The sequence below is a fragment of the Miscanthus floridulus genome, chromosome 2 (genome assembly GCF_019320115.1).
Source record: "Miscanthus floridulus cultivar M001 chromosome 2, ASM1932011v1, whole genome shotgun sequence".
NCBI lineage: Eukaryota > Viridiplantae > Streptophyta > Magnoliopsida > Poales > Poaceae > Miscanthus > Miscanthus floridulus.
In genome coordinates, this window is record NC_089581.1 from 19,504,498 (window position 1) to 19,527,268 (window position 22,771).

Here is a 22,771-nt window from a genome sequence, read left to right on the forward strand (position 1 = left end):
CTATAATTGTTTAGTTTGCAAGCACTGAAACTGATTTGTATTTTGTACAGTACTAGGGCATTGCTGTTCTATATGCATGATACTGAAGGCTGGTTTTGTTGAATCTAGTAATTATTAGGATAATATACATGTTGGTTAATAGGTTGAGTGAGGTAGACTGCAACACTAGTATCTTCACAGATAAAACAAAAAAATACAAAAGATACGGAACAAAAAGTTAAATGTTACTTAATTACATGACATGTGTAGATGCCTCATATTTATTGATATGCTACTCCCATCCCAGATAATTATGGAAATAATCTCAAGCATCAGCGTGGACTGAGTTAATGCAGCTCCTTTTTAATACAAATCTATTCAGTGAGACATACATTGTGATTGCACCATCACAACAGCGCTCTCGCCTTCCTTCATTGTTTTCAGGACCTTATAGGTAGTGCTGGACAGACGTGACCTGAAAGAACACAAAATTGATTCAATCTCTCACAGCCACATCATTGAAACATATTTCCCATCCAATATAGGCTGCTTTCAGACTTCAGAAGAACATTATGAATGTTAGAGAGAAGAGCTCCATAACAATTAATCATCTGAATTTGTTATGGTGCAATTACCTTGATTAACAAAGAATGTTGATCCTTCTTCTGGGGATTCCTCAACTATCGACTCATCAAGTAGCTTGACTTTGTACTTGACTATATAAATACATGAACAACCGTCATAAAAGATTACAGGATACCAGTTAAGCATTGGTATTCAAATACAAGAAACAGTAAGGAGTAAGACTATTTGTCATGAGTGTTTATCTGTAACTTCACCAAGATCCCCTGTTTGCCTGTTCCCTCCAGACAAAACTTTCTTTACAATTCCACCATTTCTATATATATCCACCACTGTTAACCATGATAATAGCTCTACCTCAAAATGTAGCTCAGAACCAGTAGGAACACCTGGAGCACTAGAATCTTCATAAGCCAAAGGAGGAAGCATAAATAGAGCTTTCTCTCCTTTCTTCATTGTACAGATTCCACGCTCTAGACCAGCTACCACATCACCTTATTGAGGAAATAGAGTAAGATCCAGATTAAATCATGAGGAAAACCTTATCTCAGAAAATAAACAGCAGTGAAAATACGACAAAATAGGAATAGAGAGAAGTGATTTATAACAAACAACTGGGTCCACCTGTAATTAATCAATTAATAGGTATCTGAATTCAGGATCACAGTTAGCTGGAAATATCGGAAACAATCAATCAGCTTCAATAATCCAAGCACAAATGCAAGTGATCTACCAGTTCATACAAACACTTGTCAAAATGACCGGAAACAAACAGCAGGCCTCTGCCTTTCTCTAACGCAACGAAATTATTAAAGTGTGGACAACCAAGTATCATGAACATCTTTTTTTTTTTTTTTTTGGGGGGGGGGGGGGGGGGGGGTGATATTCAGAGAATAAAGAATAGTTCCCCTACTTTGTGTCTCTTTGTTCTTCTACTTTTATCTACCGTGTTGATCATGAGAGGCGGAGAGGGAAAGGTCCTGTCCTAACCCATGGCGACGTGTTTTACAACATGTAGAAAACGAAACCTTAATATTCAAACATTACTAACAAGTTACAACGGTATCATTCATCAGTGTTCAAATCCAGTTAACTTGGATGCAAATTTCACTTTCTTTTATGGAAATATGAGGGGTTACCCCCTACTGTAGATTTTATTAAAACAAAAGGAGAAGAGTTCAGGCTACATGTTCATGAAACAAAAAACGAGACAAAATCATGAAATTTTCACTTTTACTCATAGAACAGTGCATGTTGTTTATCCGTTGTTATATTATGAAGAGAACAAATACAACATCAACAGATAAAGATACAAAAAGTCCACACCCCTATTACTACGTCTAAATCTAATACCACTACTACACAAAGGCTCATCTCCGAAGCCCCCATTTTCCATGGCTTTGCAGCCGTGAGAGTAACAGCGACCGAATGAGGCAATTTCCTGCCACGGATATAAATCATGGGACATAAGTAAAACTTTTAGCTGCTTGCTTCACAGATAAATGTTGAGATTGTCCGAAATAATTCCTATTTTTTTCTAAAAACAAATCTTAAGATGGTCGTGGGCTCGTCAGCATTTAAGATAAAAGAAGATTTGTATCAGTACAGTAGTACATTGTACAAGTCTGCCGTGATTCCATTATTTGGGAAACAGAAGTTTAAAAAACCCAAACGTCTCAAAAACTTTATCATGTTGTAGTGTAAGCGTGACTACTTCCCGAGGTTCCACAGATGAGGCGGTCGTGCAAACAAGACTAGCAGAGCATCAACATTTACTTGATTAAACTGGATATGAGCAATCGAATGTCAAAATTGGCATTGACAATCGAAAGCGAATCCTTACCACTGCCAAGATTGATCGTGCGGGGCTCTCATTCCCTCGTCGACGCAAACAGCGTGCCGTCGGGGAGCGACCCAACGTAATGCACTGCAAAACCAAGTCCAAATCAGGATGGAACGAAGCGGCGAACAAATCGATGTGTTGTGGATATAGGAGTAATGGGACGAGAGTAGGGGAGGGGGGAAACCTGAGACCTCGTCGGGAGGCAAGGGAGTGGCCCATCCCTGGCCGGCGCGTAGGAGGCGCTTGCGGATCCCCGACGAGCTAATGCTGCGCTCCTCGCCGACGCTGAGCGGGGGCACTCACTCGATCTCCTCGCCAACCTCGTCGTCATCGAAGGAGGAGGAGCCGCCGCCGAGGAGAGCAGGTGATGCGGGATAAGCGGACCATGGTCTCTCTCGCACAGTCACACCTGCGCGTCTCAGCGGCTGCACCGACGTCGCTCCGTGCAAATGGCGGGTGTGGGTGTTCGTTACAGCTCACAGATACTGAACAACCGAGGCCAAGTGAAGACGAAGCGGACGAGTGGGGGTGGGAAACTCGAAAAAAAAAGGTCAATGGTAACCGATGAGTGGTGATCGTCTGCAACAAAAGCTTGTATCTCGATCCCCCTCGTGGAATGGTAGGACAATACTGTTCATACATGATATCTAGCTCCACAGTAAAAACTATATAAACAGCTTATAAATTATACATCGAGAAAAGAAAGAACTATTTATAATTTAGAATGAAGGGATATCGAGATGAAACTATATCGATCATACCATATATTCTATTTTTTATAATATCACGATCTATATGAAGGTTTCGTAAGATCCTACATAGATTTTAGTATCCCAATGCTACTACCTCACAATACCATACAATCTAATGTTAAAAAACGTTGAAAAAAGCAAAGAATTGCACTTAAATATATACAAATTCAAATTAATCGAAACCAATAATATAGACTTAAATCTTTACAAGATACGTTTGGCTCCACTAAAGCAGCAGCCAGCTGTTGCTGCTGCTACAGTGCCGCTGTGGCTGCAGCTTAAATGTTTGCATCGTCTTCGTCGACCTTCGTTCGCCTCTGTCTATTTAGGACTAGCTTGATGCTTGTAATAAACATTTAAAATTCTGCCCTCTCATGTATCCATGAATGCTCATTTAATTATGTGAGTGATAGATAAGTGTGTTGTTCCTAAGTTTGTTGAGACGCATATCGAGAACTGATGGAACTATTCCGCATAAAATCGAGTTGGTCAGGGAATAATAATCTAATTTTTAATCAGAGAAATTTGAATGGTTTCTCAATGCTCTACTTCACCGGCTCAATCTTCATCCACGCAACTGCATGGAAGCATATGTCTCTCCATCTTCTTCTAGCACAACATCTCAAGGAACCGATTAAGGTGCTCTTTGGAGGGCTTCTAGAAGGGCTTCACCTGTAGCTTTTGTAGCTTAGGGGAGCCATATCAAACATTCACATGCGAAAACGGATTGTGAAGCCAAAATCAAGCAAAAAGTGATGTAGCCGAAGCCGTTTTGGCCTATAAACCAAAACTGCAAAAATATGATTTTTTCTGACTTCAACATTTTTTGAGAAGCCAAAACCCTGCCAAAAACAAACTTAGTCCTAAAAATGTGGCTTCATCAGCTCTGTATCGTGTTTGGTTGTTAGGTATGGTCTAGTGGGATCCGGATTCCATGGGTAATACATTGTTAGGAGAATTAGGTACAAAAAAAAAAAAATTAAATTGGGTGGACCCTAGGTCCAAACCATCACCTGTGCACCCCTACGGTGGATTGTTGACACGTGTACAGGTAACCAAATCCCATATCCAGCAAAATCTGCAACACCTGAGTCCCTGCATGTTGTTGTCCTCGCCTTTCTAAATTTAGCCTCCACGCATGCTACCGGATTCTACCACGTGTCGATCATCTAACATGGGGGTGCACAGGTATCGGGTGGACTCAGGGTCTACCCAATTTAATTCTGAAAAAAGGCTTCCTCATCGGGTCTTGAAAACTTTTTTGTTTTGAAAACCCATCAGATTGGCTGGGATACATTTGTCTCCTGACACTATAGTGATCTAATAGATTCACTATTTATTAGAATTGTTAGGACAATGGTTTTTAAAAAAATTGTTTTTATTTGTTCATAATTTTAAATTTGTGCATATTATAACAAATAAATATTATGAGCTGTGTGGCGATGAAACCTAATTCAATTGTGCATGAGCTATCCAATAATGATCCTAAATTTTTACTTAAGAGGCGGTTTCTTCGCGACACATTTAATTGAGACGATCATTTGAGCAATGTACCTGCCTGGAATGCGGCTGATGATTTGCAGAGGTGGCAGCCGCCCCCTACAAATTAATTTCTAAAAGGTTATGAAAAAATTTACCAAAAACTAGTATTTTTTTAATTCGAGGAGGCCCCACACCTGCGACATTTTTTTGCGTGATTTTTTAGACTTCACGTCGGCTGGGATTCGAACACATGACCTCCCCTCACACGTTCCCTCCTCTACCACTGCACCTTACAGTCACCTGTGTTTATATTGGATTTTGGTTCCCCATATATTATCCTAAACTGAGTTTAAATTGATTGTTCCAAGCCCTAAACTAATTCAAATAAAAAAGTTATCAACTACAAAGTTTCATAACTTTTTAAGATCTACAAAGCTTTGAGGATCGCCTGACTTGGCTGCGCGTTGCTCCCCCTAGGGTAGGAAGCGGCCACGAACGCCTGTGTCAGATTTGGAAGCGGTGGAGCTTGAGCTGTTGAGGCCCAACCGCGTGTCTTCGACTGACGATGAAGGCCATAACGCTCAACCTCCATCGGCTGATGTGTCCCTGTTGACACAATTGGAGGCGCTGTTATGCATCCCGCTCAAGACCCCTTTGATCAGCAAGCCGAGGCTGAGGAGGTCTAGGACACCTTCAACGGTGTTGTCGGTGCGTCGGAGTGGGAGGCTTGTTGCTAAGGCCAAGGCCTCCAACCCGACTGTCTAGGCACAAAATGTGCTGAAGCAAAAGCTAGGGATCGCAGACATAACGCAGAGTCCGGAGCCTGCGGCCTTGGACAGTATCAATGCCTTCTTCGCTGAGCCGTTGTCGCCCTCCAAGCTGGAGGCCCTTCAGACGCTCTTCGCTCTAGATTTCGATCCAGTGGCCATGGAGCTCAACCTCACTGACTTCGAGCAAGACGCTTTTTAGCCACTGGATTCAGGGCCTGCTGTGTTTGTTTGTCCCTTTGCTTTGTCCTCTGTGCGGCCGCTGCGTAGTTTCTTTTGTAATCACAACTGTGTGATCTCTGTCGGTGTTTGGTTCGGTAACCACAAATTACCGCTCCAGTTTTAATAATTTGTAAAACTCTCCTTCTGCTTAATGAATACCGTGCCAACGGCACGTTCTAGAAAAAGAGATCTACAACTTTTATTTTGGTAGTTTCTCCATCCGAGGTCATGTACAAAATTTGAATTTCAAATTTTAGAAATTCAAATGTAGTTTTTCTTGATAAGATGAATTCAAATCAAAAAGTTGTCAACTACAAAGTTTAATAACTTTTTAAGATCTACAACTTTTGTTTTGGCTGTTTGTCCATCCGAGGTCATTTAAAAATTTTAAATTTCAAATTTTAGAAATTCAAACGTAGTTTTTCCTTGACAAGACGATTTCAAATCAAAAAGTTGTCAACTAAAAACTTGTATAGCTTTTTAGGATCTACAACTTTCATTTTGGTTGTTTCTCTATCCGAGGTCGTTTGAAAAATTTAAATTTTAAATTTTAGAAATTCAAACGTAGTTTTTCTTGACAAAATGAATTCAATTAAAAAAGTTGTCAACTACAAAGTTCTATAATTTTTGAAGATCTATAACTAGTCATTTATTCATCCGATATAATAGTAGTAACATTGTTCACAAATTTTACATGTCCCTCTTATAGTTTATGAAACTATAAGAGAGATATGTAAATTTTGTGAACAATGTTATTACCACTTTGTCGGATGAAGAAATGATCAAAATAAAAGTTGTAGATCTTGATGAGTTCTACAACTTTTATGTTTATGACTTTTTCTGCTGAAATCATTTAATATTTCAAAATGTCGTTTAAAATTGCTATTTTTTAGCTTTAAAATTCAAATAGATAAAACACAGTCATATGAAAATATGGACAAAATAATAGCTGTAAGAATACAATAATTTGATAAATCATGATTTTAGAAAAAAAATTAGGAAAAACATCAAATTTGAAGTTAGTATGAGGGAGAAATACTAGTTATAAGTTTTAGCTAGAGATTAAAAAGAGAAATCAGAGTTCTTCAATAATTTTAAAATTAAATTTAAAATACCATTTTGAAGCAGTAAATGATTTCAAATGAAAAAGTTATAAACAACAAAGATTCATAACTTTTCGAGATATACAACTTTTATTTTGTTTATTTCTCCATCAGAGTTCGTTTGAAAAAATTGAATTTTAGTGTTTAATTTTTATTATTCGGCGTCTATTTGTAGGGGTGGCTGGATATTGAGCAGCCCCTATAAATCAGGTCATTTATAGGGATGGTTGATTACCAATGGATTTACAGGGAAAGTTTATTTGACCACTATGTGTACGGATGGCTCAATATAGAGTTGGCCCTAAACAAAGCTAGCGTTGCTATGAATTCTTTTTTAGTAGTACGTGCAGAGTCGCCCCTAAAAAAGGTGGTGTTACTATGAATCTTTTTTTAGTAGTGCTGCAAGCGACAGGGTTTTGCCTGATCGTTTGGAAACCGCAGACAACTTTCGTTCACAGTCGGCAGCGAGACAGCGAGGCCCTATTTGGTCTTAGTATACAATAACACTAGTACGTGGTGAACACAACCATGTTTTATCTCCTATAACTAAAAAAGAACAAAGCGTGGATATTTTTTGGTGCGATATTTATTTTGGTTTGTCCGTCTGCCCACGCCTGCGATCCCGCGGCACCGGCAGGTGGGACCTCCTTCAAGCTTGTGATCCCGCGAGTCCCCCAATCCTTGCTCCAACGCCTCTCCGGCCCGCGCGCCCCTCCTGGTGCCCTCGCCCACGATCGCCCCCCACACGACTCCTCGGCCTTTGTGTAACCCTAGCCGCCGCCGGTTGACGCGAGGCCGCTGCAAGAGCGTCGCCTCCAGGCGTCGGGAGGCCACGGCGGACGGGGCGCCGCCGGGCGACATGAGGCCATGACGGGGCGCTCCCAACCGAGGACGACGTGCGCCGCATCCTGGGCTCCGCCGGTGTCATGGTAGAGGACCGCCTCGACCTACTCTTCGCCCTCATGGAGGGCAAGGACATCACCAGGCTCATCGCCGCGGGCAGGGAGCAGCTCGCCAACGCCGCCTCTCCGTCCCCTTCTGCTCATCTTCTAGGACAGTGAGACGCAGCGATACGTGGAGGTCGTCCCCGCTGCGCGCTCATCGGGGTTGTCGTACCCGCCGTCTTCTTCCTCATGGTAGACGAGGGCATGAAGATCTGCGACCCTGATGCTATCTTCATCCTCGAGGTACCGCCATCTGCATCTCGGGTGATTGATTCCTCCCTTATCTTATTACTTGAGCCCGACATCTCTAGATCTGAGCGTCCGCGACGGCTCGGCAACCATGGCTGCTGTTGTTGCAACTTGGTCGGGGCCGATGTCTGCTACTGATGGCGATTTAGCTTCAGGTTCTGAGGAGGATGAGGGCGGAGGCAGAGGACCAAAGCATGAATCCAGCCGGCGATGGCAGCTGTTTCAGCGCTTCCTCTCCAGCTACGAGGCTACGACACCATGTTCCCGACGAAGCAACAGGCAAGTTTCCTTGTGCAAATTTAGGCTCTGTTCTTGTGTGGTATTTTTAAGCCTTCAACAGCATAGAAGATTAGATAGATCTTGGAAACAAGGAATCACAGGTCTCTGTTCTTGTGTGCAAATTAGGGTGAGTTCATCTATTCTCAATCTGAAGTACTATACTTGTGAAAAAAGTTGAATAGGTGCTGCATCACCTGAATATTTATACGGAAATCACTGATAGTGTTTAACCTGCATGACTTGCAAGTTAATATGATTCTGGTGTTACAATATTCTGTTCTTGAAGTTTCAAAAAAAATACTATGTTTTTTAAGGAAAAAAAGTACTTTGTTCTTGTGTAAATTAGATTGAATTCATAATGAGTAAAACTAAAGAACAATGCTCACTGCTCATAATTGCCACAGTATAGGGATACAGACCTAAAAGAGCATGTTCTAATTTTTTTTCCATTACACAATCTTGCATGACTATTTGATAGGCCAGAACAAAGAAATTTGATACTCCTTCGCCCCTTCTGTTACTTGCTTAATCTTGGGGTGGCGAAGTCCATAAATCAGCAGCAAGTTTACGACAACCCAGCAGCCACATGTTTGTTTCATTTCTCTCCCTTTTCCTTCCTATCTTGGATATGAGTTCTAATTTGGATTTCATATACAATTTTTTTGTTAATCAAGGCAAAATAAGCTATACATGCATACTGGATTTTTAGGTTTTGCTTCTTGTGATAAATAATTGACCTTACAGGGCTGTATGCATTCTTTAGTAAGTGAATACATTCCTTTTCTATTTTAGTCATATTATGATAACCAAATAAAGACAATATAGCCTGCGTTCCAGTATAATATATAATTGATATAGATAGGTACGAGTCATGCAAACGAACTGCACCAATTTTAGCTTCATAGTTGCAATGTGATTACTCTCTATTTTATAATTCAATCTGATGCCTAAATATATGTTCAATGCATTCCATTAAAACCAGTCATGTAGGGTCGAACTTTTTATACGATTACTACTGGAAGGGTATGATTATCCCATTAGTATACCAACAAGTGTTACTGTAGTCTTTAGTTATGTCATTAGATGGCTTATGTTACACATAATGAACAGAGACGTTAAAACCAGTCAGAGAATTATCTGTACACTGCAATCCTTAGTTATTTCTAGCTGCAGCCAACTGCCAGATATCTCTATTAATAAACCAGTCACACTTATTTCATATTGTCATTTCAGCCACACTTATTTTTGACAAAGGAATATATGCAGGCAGCCATACTTTTGCACTACCAAGTGAGCAGGTCAGTACTTAACCACGCATTTGTTTGATTTTTGTTCTGTACATGTTGTTGCAAGTATGTCTGTATCTGCAGCAATACTTTTGCACTACCAAGTGAAGTTTATTTAATAGTTGTTTACTTTCTCGCAAAAAATAGCTGTTTAATAACTGTTATGCACTGCTAGATGTGCTTATATGATGATTGCAACGTCAAAAACTTGCTGAAAGTCTGAAACTTCAAATCCATGAAGTTTCCTAAAGAAATTGCATATATATATATACACCTATGAAAACATATAAAGCCATGCATGCTTCAAAATATTTATGTCACTATTGCAACCCTCACAGTTTTGAAGAACATCTTTTCAAGCTTAATAAAGCATTTGGTACCTATCACGAAATATAAAGTAGTAATAAGTATGGTACAACATTATATTACAGCTTTGCTCCACCTAGCTAAGATAACCTTATATTATTTAGATTCATGATACAATATATTTTTATAATATACCTACTTAGTATCCCTAGACTGGATAATTTGTTTGCCTATGGTTGTATGCGCTTGCAGGTCATGGTTGCCACGTGGTGTTGTCAGCATAACTGCACTGTTTCCATGCAGAACATGTTGGAGTTAGGGACCTTGCAGATCTATTTTTTTTATTAGCTGCACTAGTTTACCAACAAAGTGAAAGAGAATCTATTTCTAAAGCCTGTATATACATGTGTCTCAAACTTTTTTTTTTAAATCAGGAGGAGCCAGTGGCTCCTACTGCAATTATTTTTTTTGCCAGTTTTAACAGAGACTATTTATATTTTCTTCCTTAATGCATATTTGTTAGTTTGGAAGGTTAACTTTCTTTGACATATTACCATTTGAAGGGCCTTGAAGCAGTAGCTATCAAACTCATACATTTTGTTCAAACATACGGTGCATCCTGTGACCATTTAAATAGATCATTTCATCCAATACTGTTGATTAGCATGTAGTTTAATTTCAGACAAGCACGACCACTAGCGGCTCAGCAAAATTGCTTTAGTTTGTTTTAGTTCTTGAGACAATTCAATTTTCAATTCTGGATTTATTATTATTATTTTCTAACTTGTTGGAGTTACGGACCTTGCGGATGTAATTTGTCTATTGCATATGAACCTTGGTGGATGTAATTTGTAATCCATTTATTTAGGCATTGTTATTAGTAGGGGTGAAAATGGTACGGATATTTTTCGACCGTATCCGAGATCGAATCCGTTTAGAGGGTTTAGATCTATCCGTATCCGAGTCCGGATATTCAACATTGGTATTTATTGGCGCACGAAAGAAATGGATATCGGAGATTTCTTCCGACTAATATAAAATATTATCTTAGCCACGTCACGAAAAAGATATATAAAGTAGAGTTTGTGAGCCTTTGACGCCGCGCTCTCCGTGACTTGTGTTAATTTCACACACTTTGTTTTTTTATTAAATGTCACTTTAACATTGGTATTTAATTTTTATAATATTGTTATCTTATCGTGCGATCCGTGTATTTTTAGTACAAAATCTTAGCTATCTTGTAGCAACGCACGAGCACCCTACCTAGTGTTATTAAAAAACCCAAGTTTTAGAGGCTTCGTCCTCTAATGCAGTATAAGTGAACAGTGGATCACAGTAGATCAACAGCTGAAGAGCCAAATATGTACCAAATTAGGAGCCCTCAGACGGACGTGTACGTCACGTATAGTATTTTTGTTTTTGCGTTTCTTTTGATCACCAAACAACACATTTATATTGTGGTACTAGTACACAGTGCAAGCAGATTTTCGGGTGCAACGCAACGCCGGCCGGCGTTGAACTTGAGCTAAGCCGCCGCGATGCCAGCAGCCCTGCGACTGCGAGCCGCCGTCCTGGCCGACGGCCCCACGGCGCAGCTCTTGCTCCTGGGCCCCATCAGCGCCTGCGCCCTCTCCTCGTGGTCCAGCCCGAACTCGCACGGGCTGTCCTCGTCGATCCGGCCGATGGCCACGCTCTGGCTCCGCGGCCCGACCCTGGGCGGGCCGGCGCGGGTGGCCGCCCTGATGAGCTCCCGCACGTCCTCGTCGGTGCCGCCGCCCGTCGCCGAGCGGTAGAACCCGTGGCTCTGGCACCGCGGCATCGCCACCAGCCCCACGGGGCCCAGGCCTCCCCGGCCGCCGCCCCCCGCGCAGGCCGCCAGCCGGCTCACGTACAGGTCCCGCGCGCGGAGCAGGACGCGGAACGGCGCGCGCACGCACCGCCCTAGGATGGCCAGCGCGCGCGTCGCCCCCCTGCTCGCCGCCGGCATCGTCGCCACCGCCGCCATGGTCGTCTGCTGGCCTCGAGGGATGGATCAAACGTACGTACGGGTTGTTGCTTCTTGCTGTCTTGCACGTCGTACGTAGCTGTGCTCTTGGGAGCGATCGAGGTGGCGGCAGGCACTTGGAAGTGGTGCACACGGTGACACGGTACACGAGTGTCCAGTTACCTGGGGCTTTGATGTGTTATGTATAGGTGGAGAACATGCGACTCGTTCTACGGGGAGTGGCTTGTCTCTGGAGGGCTACGGACTCGCTAGGGAGTACGTGAGTTCTGACCGGATGCCCCCGTTGGTTGCGCGTGACTGAACTCACGAGGCTGGCACGGCATGTTGTTGGCCTGGGGGTCTTGGTCTTTGGCCATTGGCCTGTTCAAGTCAGACGGGCGGGAGGCCCAGCTTGTCTGGACTCTTGAAGTCGCACAGATCGACGGGCGGACGGGGTCAGTCCTCACTACTCAGTCGGTCGCCCTGACCCTGAGGAAAGAATAATCAAGCTATATTATATAAATATCAACGGGATTTGTTTACGCTAGCATGAGTTGAGGTCAACGGACACGGGTTTGACGATTTTCCCCCGGACAGTTCGTTACTAGCAACGCAACAAACATCTTGACATCTTGTGTAATACGGTGCAAATGTACTGTGCCGTGTGCAGAGACAAGAAAAAAAATTGCTACCGCGGTTCCTGGAGAACGTAGCAGTCACGCCAAGCATTTCAGCAAGCAAAATACCATGCAAGCTGGCTATTTAAAGCCACATTTAATCAAGATTTAACAAAAAAAAGAGAGTTGTACGTGCAAACCTAATATTGCAACTAATACGAGTACGGTATAACTAAAAAAACAAATAAATGCATGAGCGCATGGATCAAGTACAGTCCAGACCAAAAGACGTTCATTCCTGAGTCACGGGTACATTTTCTTCAAACAAGAAAGAATCGAACAAATAAATGCTAGAACAAACATTTTCTTGAAACGAAGAAAAAGAAGGAGAAATATTCCAAACTATGTACAGATTCTGTGTAGGCCCTTCGGAAGCCTAGCAGATGAAGCCCCTATCCAGCAGCCCAGTCCGACAATGCCTGGATCCGAAGCGCATGGATTCAAAACGAGCAAGCCCAAGGCCTGTCCCTGTCCCTGTCCTCGTCGTCGGTTATCCAAGCGGTTTGCTTTGGCGTAGCAGCATTCCTTCCCCCAATAATGCCGCAGCCTGAAGGCAGCTGCCATGTCCCATCAGCTGCAGTGCAGCGACATGCGGGAGTCACGGCCTCACGGGAGTACGTCGGGGACCTTCATGGCTGCATCTCCTCGTCGTCCCTATAGATCCGACCGAGCCAGATGATTAGAGCCGCTGGATCCGTCGTCCGTGCGACGATGATTGATGCAATTATATGCAAAGCACACGTACCTACGCGGTACGCGTCCGCCGCCCCGATCGTGTCCGGCGAGCAAAGGCAGCCGGTTCGAGCTCCGGTACACGCTTCCCAACCGCCGGGGTCGCGTGATCGACAGGCGACAGCCTCGCGCCCTAGACCCGGCGACAGCAGGGCCCTCCAAGTCTACACGCACCGCGTACAGGTGACGGTACAGGGGCATTGAATTAGTGGCTGTCCTCACATAACCACGGTATAATTACTCTGACACGAGCTCGATTCTGACGTGCATGCTCTGGTTAGATGCATGCCTGCCTACCCACTGCTGCAAGGACGACGTAACCACTACCGTCACCGCTCCCTCATATGGGCCTTCTTGAGCGGCCTCAAGGGATCCAAGTAGCGTCGCCAGTCAGTAGGCTCCGAGAGCACCGTCGTCACCACACAACAAGTTACAAGAGCAGTGACCACCTGATCCAAAAGCAAAAAGGCCGGAGACAAAAATCCAAGCGTCGGAGCATGGACATGGGGAGGCGCCTTTGGCTGGCCCGCGTGCCAGCAGTGGCGACGACGATGGTGGTCATGCTGTCGCTGAGCTCGTCCTTGTGCGTGTCGGCGGCGGCGAGGGCGGGCGCCGGGACGGCTGGCGCTGTGGCGGAGCCTCAGCGGCACCCGGTGGTGCTGATCCCGGGCGCGGGCGGCAACCAGCTGGAGGCGCGGCTGACGGAGGACTACAAGCCGTCCAGCCTGGTGTGCCGGGTGTGGCCACTCGTGCGCGGCCGCGGCGGCTGGTTCCGCCTCTGGTTCGACCCCTCCGTGCTGGTCGCGCCGCTCACCAGGTGCTTCGCCGAGTGGATGACGCTCTCCTACGACGCCGACGCCGACGACTACCGCAACACGCCCGGCGTAGAGACCAGGGTCTCCGACTTCGGCTCCACCTCCACCCTCCGCTACCTCGACCCCAACCTCAAGTAGGAGTACTCCGATAAGCATTTCCCATTCGCACAGTTGACGCGTCGGTGACGTGACGTGACGATGAACACTTTGACGCGTGCTGTGCAGGCTCCTGACGGGGTACATGAACACTTTGGCGACCACGCTGGAGAAGAAGGCCGGCTACGAGGAGGGCCGCGACCTGTTCGGCGCGCCGTACGACTTCCGGTACGGGCTAGCTGGGCCAGGGCACCCGTCGCAGGTGGGCAGCGCGTACCTGCAGCGGCTCAGGCTGCTGGTGGAGTCGGCGTGTGCGGCCAACGGCGGGCGGCCCGCGATCCTGGTGGCGCACAGCCTGGGCGGCCTGTTCGCGCTGCAGCTGCTGGCGCGCAGCCTGCCGCAGTGGCGCGCGGCGCACGTGCGGCGCCTCGTAACGCTCTCCACGCCGTGGGGCGGGTCGGTGCAGGAGATGCTCACCTTTGCCTCCGGCAACACGCTCGGGGTGCCCTTCGTCGACGCGTCCCTCATCCGCGACGAGCAGCGGACCGCCGAGAGCAACCTGTGGCTGCTGCCGACGCCCAAGGTGTTCGGCAACACCACGCTGGTGGTGTCGCGGAGCCACAACCGCTCCTACTCCGCCAAGAACATGACGCAGTTCCTCCGGGACATCGGCTTCGAGGAAGGCGTGGAGCCGTACCGCGCGCGGATACGCCCGCTCGTCGAGGCCCTGCCGGAGCCCGGCGTGCCCTTGACGTGCCTGGTGGGCACCGGCGTCGACACGGTGGAGAGCCTCGTGTACGGCGACGGCGGCTTCGACGAGGACCCCGAGGAGGTGGTCTACGGCGACGGGGACGGGACGGTGAACCTGGCCAGCCTCGTGGGCCCAATCAAGGCGTGGTCCGACTCGCCCACGCAGGTCGTCGAGGTGGTGGAGCTGCCCAGGGTGTCGCACTCCGGCATGCTCAACGACAAGAGCGCGCTGGAGCAGATCATCAGGATCGTCGATTCTATCAACTTCAACGCCACGAGCTATTATCAGTCCTCTTAGACCTTGTTTGCATACACATGCGTTCTTCTTAATCCATACGTGACGAAGGGGATTAGAGTGAAAATTATATTAAGTTTCACTCTAATCCACTTCAACGCATGTGGATTTAGATAAATATATGAATATTCAAACACGTTCATGAGATGTTTTGCTTTGGTAGACAACTAGCAATGATTTTTTTTTTCACTTTATTAATCGTTGAGAGCTGCTAGATTTTTTTATTTAGAAAAAAATATTAGTTTTTTCAGGAGGATTGGAATTTGCTATAGCTGGTACTTCTGTATTAGAGGATGCGCTTGTTGTTCACGTCGACAAGCCATCTTGTTGCAGGCAAAACGGAAAAGAGAGGAAAAGTACACGTTAAAGGCCTTGTTCAGTTCTTCCAGAAATCCAAAGGCTTGGAGAGTACTCCTATGCCCCAAAATAAGTGTTATTCTCACTTTTCTGAGAAGTCAAACGTTTTTGTTCAGTTCTTCCAGAAATCCAAAGGCTTGGAGAGTACTCCTACACCCCAAAATAAGTGTTATTCTCACTTTTCTGAGAAGTCAAACGTTTTTAACTTGACATTACTAGGTAATTTGCAAATACAAAGTAAAAAAACAGTAAATACTTTACTAGGTTTATGCGAAGTGAAATGGCGAACTAATAAGTAGAGTGGATTCAACAATTCTTGATAGAAGCAAATTAGGGTTCTATTTTATCTTTAGGGGGTCTTCTTAACAATCACTTAATTTAACAATTTAACTACATAAACAGCTACATGAGTGGAACTTACTGAAACAAAGATAAAAATGACAAACTCTATACTCTGGCACTTTTCAATCTTCCCTACTTCCAGGAAAACGTCACTTGCATCATGAATTGCCAATACTATAGAGCCAACTCTACCAAATCTGGTTGACCAAGGAAAATAAGATTGAAATTTAAAAAATTATCTATGAATTATGAGAGGAGTTAGAAAAAGAAATTAACAAATCAGCAATGATGAACTTAGCATCTTGCCTTCCAGTTAGCAATATTTATAAATGTACATAATTTATCCTGCTGTAAAGTTTTAGCTTTCACCAAAATGAATGGAAGAACTCTGCATTTCTTGTGTCCAAATGCTAAAGTGCAACTTCTGACAGGTTACATTTACTTTCCAGATCTGAATGCTCATACATATAGCTAGCACCTTATTGCAAATCACTATAGAAAACTTAACATAGAAAACCAAAAGGCACTTTAACAGGGAGTATATAAAGCTTAGTGAAATTTGTGGTCCCAGAAAATCATGAAGGTAAAGTGAACTGTTCTCACACTCCACATAGAACTTGTGATATTGTAATCAACAAGTAGTGGCGACAGCGGCGGCGCCGGCGGAGAGCGCGCTGAAAGGTCCTAAATGACTAGAGTGGGGTGAATAACCTATAAAAATTTCTACAAATACACTAGAGTAAGAGATTAGTGCACTAAATGACAAAATATAATTTATCTCTAACTCTACGAGGGTTGTAAGTCACCTATTCAACAATTCTAGCTGCTATGATCACTAGGCACAAACAATGACTATGTCACTACTCACTAAGAGCTCTCAACAAGTCTACATTAAAGAGCTCTACTAGGTGATACTAAACTAGCAAGCAAACAAGCTCTCAAAACTAGTACACTAAAGAGCTTGTTACAACTACTTTGCAAGTAAGTAAAGAAAAGAGTGGGATGTTTATACCGCCATGTAGAGGGATGAACCAATCACAATATGACCACCAATACAATCACCGGGAGAATGCCAATGGCAAGAGAAGCGATTTTTCTCCCGAGGTTCACGTGCTTGCCGGCACGCTAGTCCCCGTTGTGTTGACCAACACTTAGTGGTTCGGCGGCTAAGAGGTGTTGCACAAACCTCATCCATATAATTAGACACCACAAGAACCTACCCACAAGTGTGGTAGCTCAATGACACAAGCAATTTACTAGAATTGCCTTTGGCGCTCCGCCAGGAAAGGCACAAGACCCCTCACAAACAACCGATCGAGGACGTAGACAATCACCAACTCCGCTCAACGTTCCTCCAATCACCGGGCCATCTAGATGTCGGCAAACACCAAAAGTAACAAGCTCATAACCAGCCCAAATCACCCAACTTGTGCCATAAGATGATGCAACTCAATGCAATGCACTAGAGGCTCTCCGATCTCACTTAGGGTGATGAAATCAAGTGAACAAATGAGTGGAGTGTGTTGCTCAGCTTCCAAAGGGTGTGCACAAGTGTATGAGGTGCCAAGAGAGTGGCCAAGGCCGACCACACCCTCTATTTATAGCCACACAAGCAAAAAGAGACGTTATACCCCTTGGAGTTGTCTGCGCAGGGGCACCGGACATGGCGGTGGCACACCGCCCCTAGGGTGGCGGTGCCCCAATGGTCACTTTCCAACAGCTAGAAAAGACATGGCATGGTGGTGGCACCGCCCTAGGGGTGGCGGTGACCATCCTAGCTAAGTCCTCGAAACTGGCCTCTCTGGAAAAATAGGGCGATGCACCGCCATCACTCCGGCGGTGACCTCCCTCGCTTGCGTCCATCTCTGGAGGAAAACAGCGGTGGCACCGGACACCCAGTGACAGTGACCAGGCGGTGCACCGCCGCACTCAAGGCGGTGTACACCGGCGTGTCCAATGACTGTTGGTATTTATAAGTGCAAATAGAATATGAAGGATTCCACAAGCACATAAAATACCATTGTAGCATTTTACCAGGAGTATTCCAGGTATTGTTATTTATATTTTACCATAGGGAAACAATAGAATAAAGATTTATTGGGTAACAAAGGAGTATCTATTAATATACCAACATAACTAGAGCAGGGGATAAATGTAATGATAGGAGTTAATCATAATGACACTTAGGGGATAGATCACTAAGATAATGTAAATTAGTTAACTTAGGAGAACAATGGGTGAGGTAAATTCCTATGATATTCTTATCACATGATCAAAGTATATATACATCCAACTATAGCTAAGACTAACTCTACTTTTGTGCACTTCAGGACGTCGCTTAGATAGTAGAGCACCCACAATAGATAACTCTACTAACGCGATTATGGTCCTACAATTTAAGAACCTGCTCAATTTGGAGTGGACTACAAAGGATAGATGGGGCTGTTACCTCTCACTGCTACCACCCAACCATAGAATAGGGTGCACTCACAGGCAGAGCATTGTATAAGCACCATGCTTACACGAGACTCGGCTACTTAGCCTAACCGGTAAACTAGCAGGCTAAGCGCTCTATGAACCCGCGCACAAAAGTAATGATAACTATAACTAAGCAAGATATATATTGTTGGTATATTTAACGCACATAGATAAGTCCGTAAGCGCACGGATACCGCTGTAGCTTTCACCTGGAAGTATTCCAAGTATCATATCCACAGGGAAACATGTGAGACTAACTACAGTCTAACTTAACAAGGGATGGCAACAAGATTAAGGTTAACTTAACTAGGAGTAGCAACAAGGCTAAGGATAAATAGGAGCGTAGAGAGGATAACTAAAGTTCTCTAGTTCTGACTTGGGTAAGCTTATGTCTTCTACTATCCAACTAGGGACATTACTAGGGAAAGACACCAGTAGAGGATGCTTTCCTTCGCAACCGCGTCCTACGTGCGCCTATAGATGAGAGGTGGACTACAAAGGATCAACGAAGCTATATAGTACAGGCTATATAGAACTTATGTCACTCACGTGATCTACCACCTTCTAGAATGTAGGTGCATCCACAATTAACCTAAGTCTAAGCACCACGCTTATACTTATGATTACTACTTTACTCCCTCTAGAACAGGAATAAAGCACTCAAGAGAGTCATGAACCTGAAGAACAATATAAACAAGATGCTTACTCAAATTAGAAGTTGATTACCAGAGATATCTCAAAGGCAAGCTCAAGTAGAACTTGGATTCGCCAAGGTACAAGCCGTAAAGAGAGCACCAATAGGCCAACACCTCCTCCATACTCTTCCCTCACTCTCCATCTCACTATTTCTATTTGTAAGACTAGATCCTATGGAGGACTAATCTTCTCTTGATTGGTGACTTTGATCCTGACGAGGAGAATATTAATTAGGGTTTTAGGATGGCTCTAGGGAGGGTGGCAGGGGCTGGTATATATAGGCCGGAGCATCCAATGTGAGCCCTTGGATCAAACCGACTTAAAGGACGATGTAGATGCAACCTAGGAGGCAGTGGAGAACCGACATAACAACAAGAGGCTGACATGGGGGGCCCACAGGTTGGGTGGTCTCTAGGTGGGGCTGGTCGACCCCACATGTCAGAGACACGGGCTCTGCTTCGGTGATTCACCTTCTAGAGTCTTCTAGAGTCTTCACATATCGATTACGTGGTGGAATTCTATAATTTCCTTTGACGAATAGGTCCTCCTTGATGGTTTTCTGGATAAACCCTACTGACAACACATATTTAGTTTAAACTCCTATACCTATGTTTGGTGATGAAATTAAGTATAAATACAGGTTATGTTGACGGTTTATAATTGATGTTAGTGACTGTCAACATATATTCAAAGTAAGCATAGCCATGTAAATTAGCAGGCTAAGCGCTCTATGAACCCGCACACAAAAGTAATGATAACCATAACTAAGCAAGATATATATATTCAAAGTAAGCATAGCTATGTAGATAGAATATGATCAATTGATAATAAGTCTTACAAGATGTAGAAGTGAAGATACAAGGCTTTGCCGAGCCTCTAAGACTAGATCCAGAACATGAGCCTGAGCTCAACTCGACCCTCACTCCCGAGCTACTAATCTACTATATTGGAGAGCTCTAGACCTAATCCCTCTGATGTATGTTGATCTGAATGAGAGATATGGATTAGGGTTTCAGGATGGCTCCAGAGCGGGGGTAGGGGCTGCTATATATGGGGGCGCCTGGCGCCCTCCTCCTCTTAGTTAGCCTCATTGGTACTAAACTTTCCACCATATCTTATTAAAATGCACATGGCCTTTATGGGCCAAATTCTAAATTGGGCCCAATTAATCCCGTAGCTCATGATGTGGAGTTTTTCTTTTATTTGTGAAATTTATATCTTTTCATTCCAACCTCCAAATATAGCAAATAATATATCCATTTCGATTAGCTCAACGAGCTCTTCGAATGGTGCACTCTAATTCACCATTTGAGATAATTTTGTTCTATGAAAAAATAAATATTCTGCAAGACAAGTGAGAGCACCAAAACTTATGGAACTTGTTAGAATCAAATCCTATAACTATGTTTGGTGATGGAATTAAGTATATATGCATGTTATGTTAATGTTTTATAATTGGTGTTAATGACCGTCAACAAGATCCCCAAGCTTAACCTTTGCCAGTCCTTGAGCAAAGCTAAACTCAGCAATGGATCAGGAGTTGCTATAATACTTTCACTCCTCAAAAGTACACATGCATTCAATCAGAAATTCTCCTCCGGATTAGAATAAACTGATCTGACTTCTTAACTTACCCATATTACCTTCAACCATGGGGATTCTTAGCCTTCACTTAAGTCTTGAGCAATTGAAAGACAGAACAATCAAGTCAAGCACTATGTCTCAAGTTCTTTATTCCACCATTGTTCCAGAGTTTTTATAAGTTTTGAAAATAAAACTCAGAGATTCCATTGTATGACACTCTCAAGTCTCTCAATATATGTGGTATTTGTGGATCCTCACCAAGGCAATAAAGATGTTATGCCTTTTCTCTTCCTACTACTAAGGCTTATGTGGAGTTCTTGGGTAGGGAGAAAATTAGGGCATACTTGCAACACATATATTGTAAAGTCAAACAATGGATCCAAAGAGAGTTGATTCATACAATCAAATCAAGATGTGCATGTGTGTGTATGTATATGGTGGATACATATGGTGGCTAACATAATTCTACTTTGTTCCTTGAAAACTTATCTCTCTTTTGAAACTTGGAAACAATTTTGCAAGAGAATAGGGACTATCTTATTCATCTCTCTTTTTTCAGGCGGGCATCTAAGTACCCATTGTTTTAGATATCTTGAATAGTTCTCCATTTTTTTCAATTCTCTTTTTTCTTTTTTTTCTTTTTTGAATAACTTTTGCATAGCCCCATGCCTCATTTCTGCAACCAAACTTTGAGAGAGATATCAACAAGAACTTGGAGCATTTATTTGGTGGATGGAAAACTTAACTAGCATGTTTTTGTGTTTACCCCCAGTGTAGGAGTAGAACATTTTTGGGTGGATCTAGATGAATGGCATGTTTTTATGCCTACCCCCTGAGTAGGAGTAGTGCATATTTGGGTGGTGTGTATGTGATCTTGATTTTAAGAGCATGACAAACCTCTCATAAGGGTCAACAAAGCTTGACAAAACTCAATGCAAAAGCAAGCAACATATATGTGAAAGTTTTCCTAGCCTAAATAACATGTATGGCTCTGGTAGGAATTCAAGCCTTGTCATATAGGAACTCATCATATAGCATTTTTGTGTTTTCTAAAAGATAAATCTCTAGAACTTTAGTATTACTAGGAACAAGATAAACAACATCTCAGACCTTCTCATATCATATTCGTCAATTACCTAGACTTAGATTAAGCATATGCTACCCACGAGTTTTAAGTTCAGAGTAAATCCTTATATCAAAACAATCTTATCCAAAACTCAGGAGAATTCAAGGCTAAAAACTAGGTACTTGAAAGAAATTACAACATAGGAACTATTCATCATTTCCATTAAGAGATCATCCTTAGAGTCCCTTTTTATTTATTTAGCTCTTAAAAGAAATTAAAGCAAACTAGACACTCTTTTTTATTTTGTTTTCAATTATTTGTCTTTTTTTCTAATATATATATATATATAAAGCAAACTAAGAATAATAAAAGGAAAAGAAATACTTATCTGGATACACGGGGGATGCCTTCTCCCCAAGTTGGTTGTTATCGTGGTTGCTCAATGAGGTGGCCGGATGTGGAGATGCTAGAACAGAGCTTTCCAATTTTGATTTTTGCTATTGCTGTTGTTACTAGAGGCTAGCCATCTCGTGTCCCATGCTTACCTACCATTGTGCATGATTATGTAATGTACCTTGTATGGCAGCATTTGTCTCTTCAATGGTTGCGAGTCTGTTGTCGAAGTGGTGGTAGATCTCATGAGAGTCATGATACCCTCAGCCAGAGAAAGACATGTGTCCTTCTTGATGCCCACTTGAGGTTGCTTCATAATCTTGCCCTTGGTAGTTGTGGAAGTTCATTGATCAAGTACCTCAGTTCACTCTTGAAGATGAGAATTCTTGAGGTGGCGCCTTTAGTAGTGGCGCTTCCACTGGTGGTGCCTCCTTATTTTACCAAACTCATTCTAGTTTTGAGTTTGATCTAGATTTGATAGGTTCGTCCTTTCTTGACTTGTTCCTCCTCCTTGTTTAGCATTTCGAAATCAACCATCAATAGTACAAACTGGCGACATCTTGTGTGCATCGTTATTGCCGGTTTAGAACTTTCACTTGTAGAATTTGGAGGATCAAGTCCCCCACACTTTGCTCGAAGCGTGTCATGCTCATGAAGACAAGGTAGAGATCAAGTGCATGGGCTCTACTGGTGAAAAAAGACTAACATAACC

General features: G+C 43.5%; 2 protein-coding genes across 2 annotated transcripts; one reads left to right on the forward strand and one right to left on the reverse strand.

The window, feature by feature from the left end:
* Window positions 1-11,251: 11,251 nt before the first annotated feature.
* Window positions 11,252-11,799, reverse strand: LOC136536177 (uncharacterized). Its single transcript, XM_066528555.1, has one exon. The coding sequence runs from the start codon at window positions 11,797-11,799 to the stop codon at window positions 11,320-11,322; it is 480 nt and encodes a 159-aa protein (XP_066384652.1). The 3' UTR covers window positions 11,252-11,319.
* Window positions 11,800-13,468: 1,669 nt separating this feature from the next.
* LOC136538117 (lecithin-cholesterol acyltransferase-like 1) lies at window positions 13,469-15,511 on the forward strand. Its single transcript, XM_066530096.1, has 2 exons — window positions 13,469-14,136; window positions 14,228-15,511. Exons 1-2 carry the CDS (start codon window positions 13,532-13,534, stop codon window positions 15,144-15,146), a joined length of 1,524 nt encoding a protein of 507 aa, XP_066386193.1. The 5' UTR covers window positions 13,469-13,531; the 3' UTR covers window positions 15,147-15,511.
* The last annotated feature ends 7,260 nt before the right edge of the window (window positions 15,512-22,771 follow it).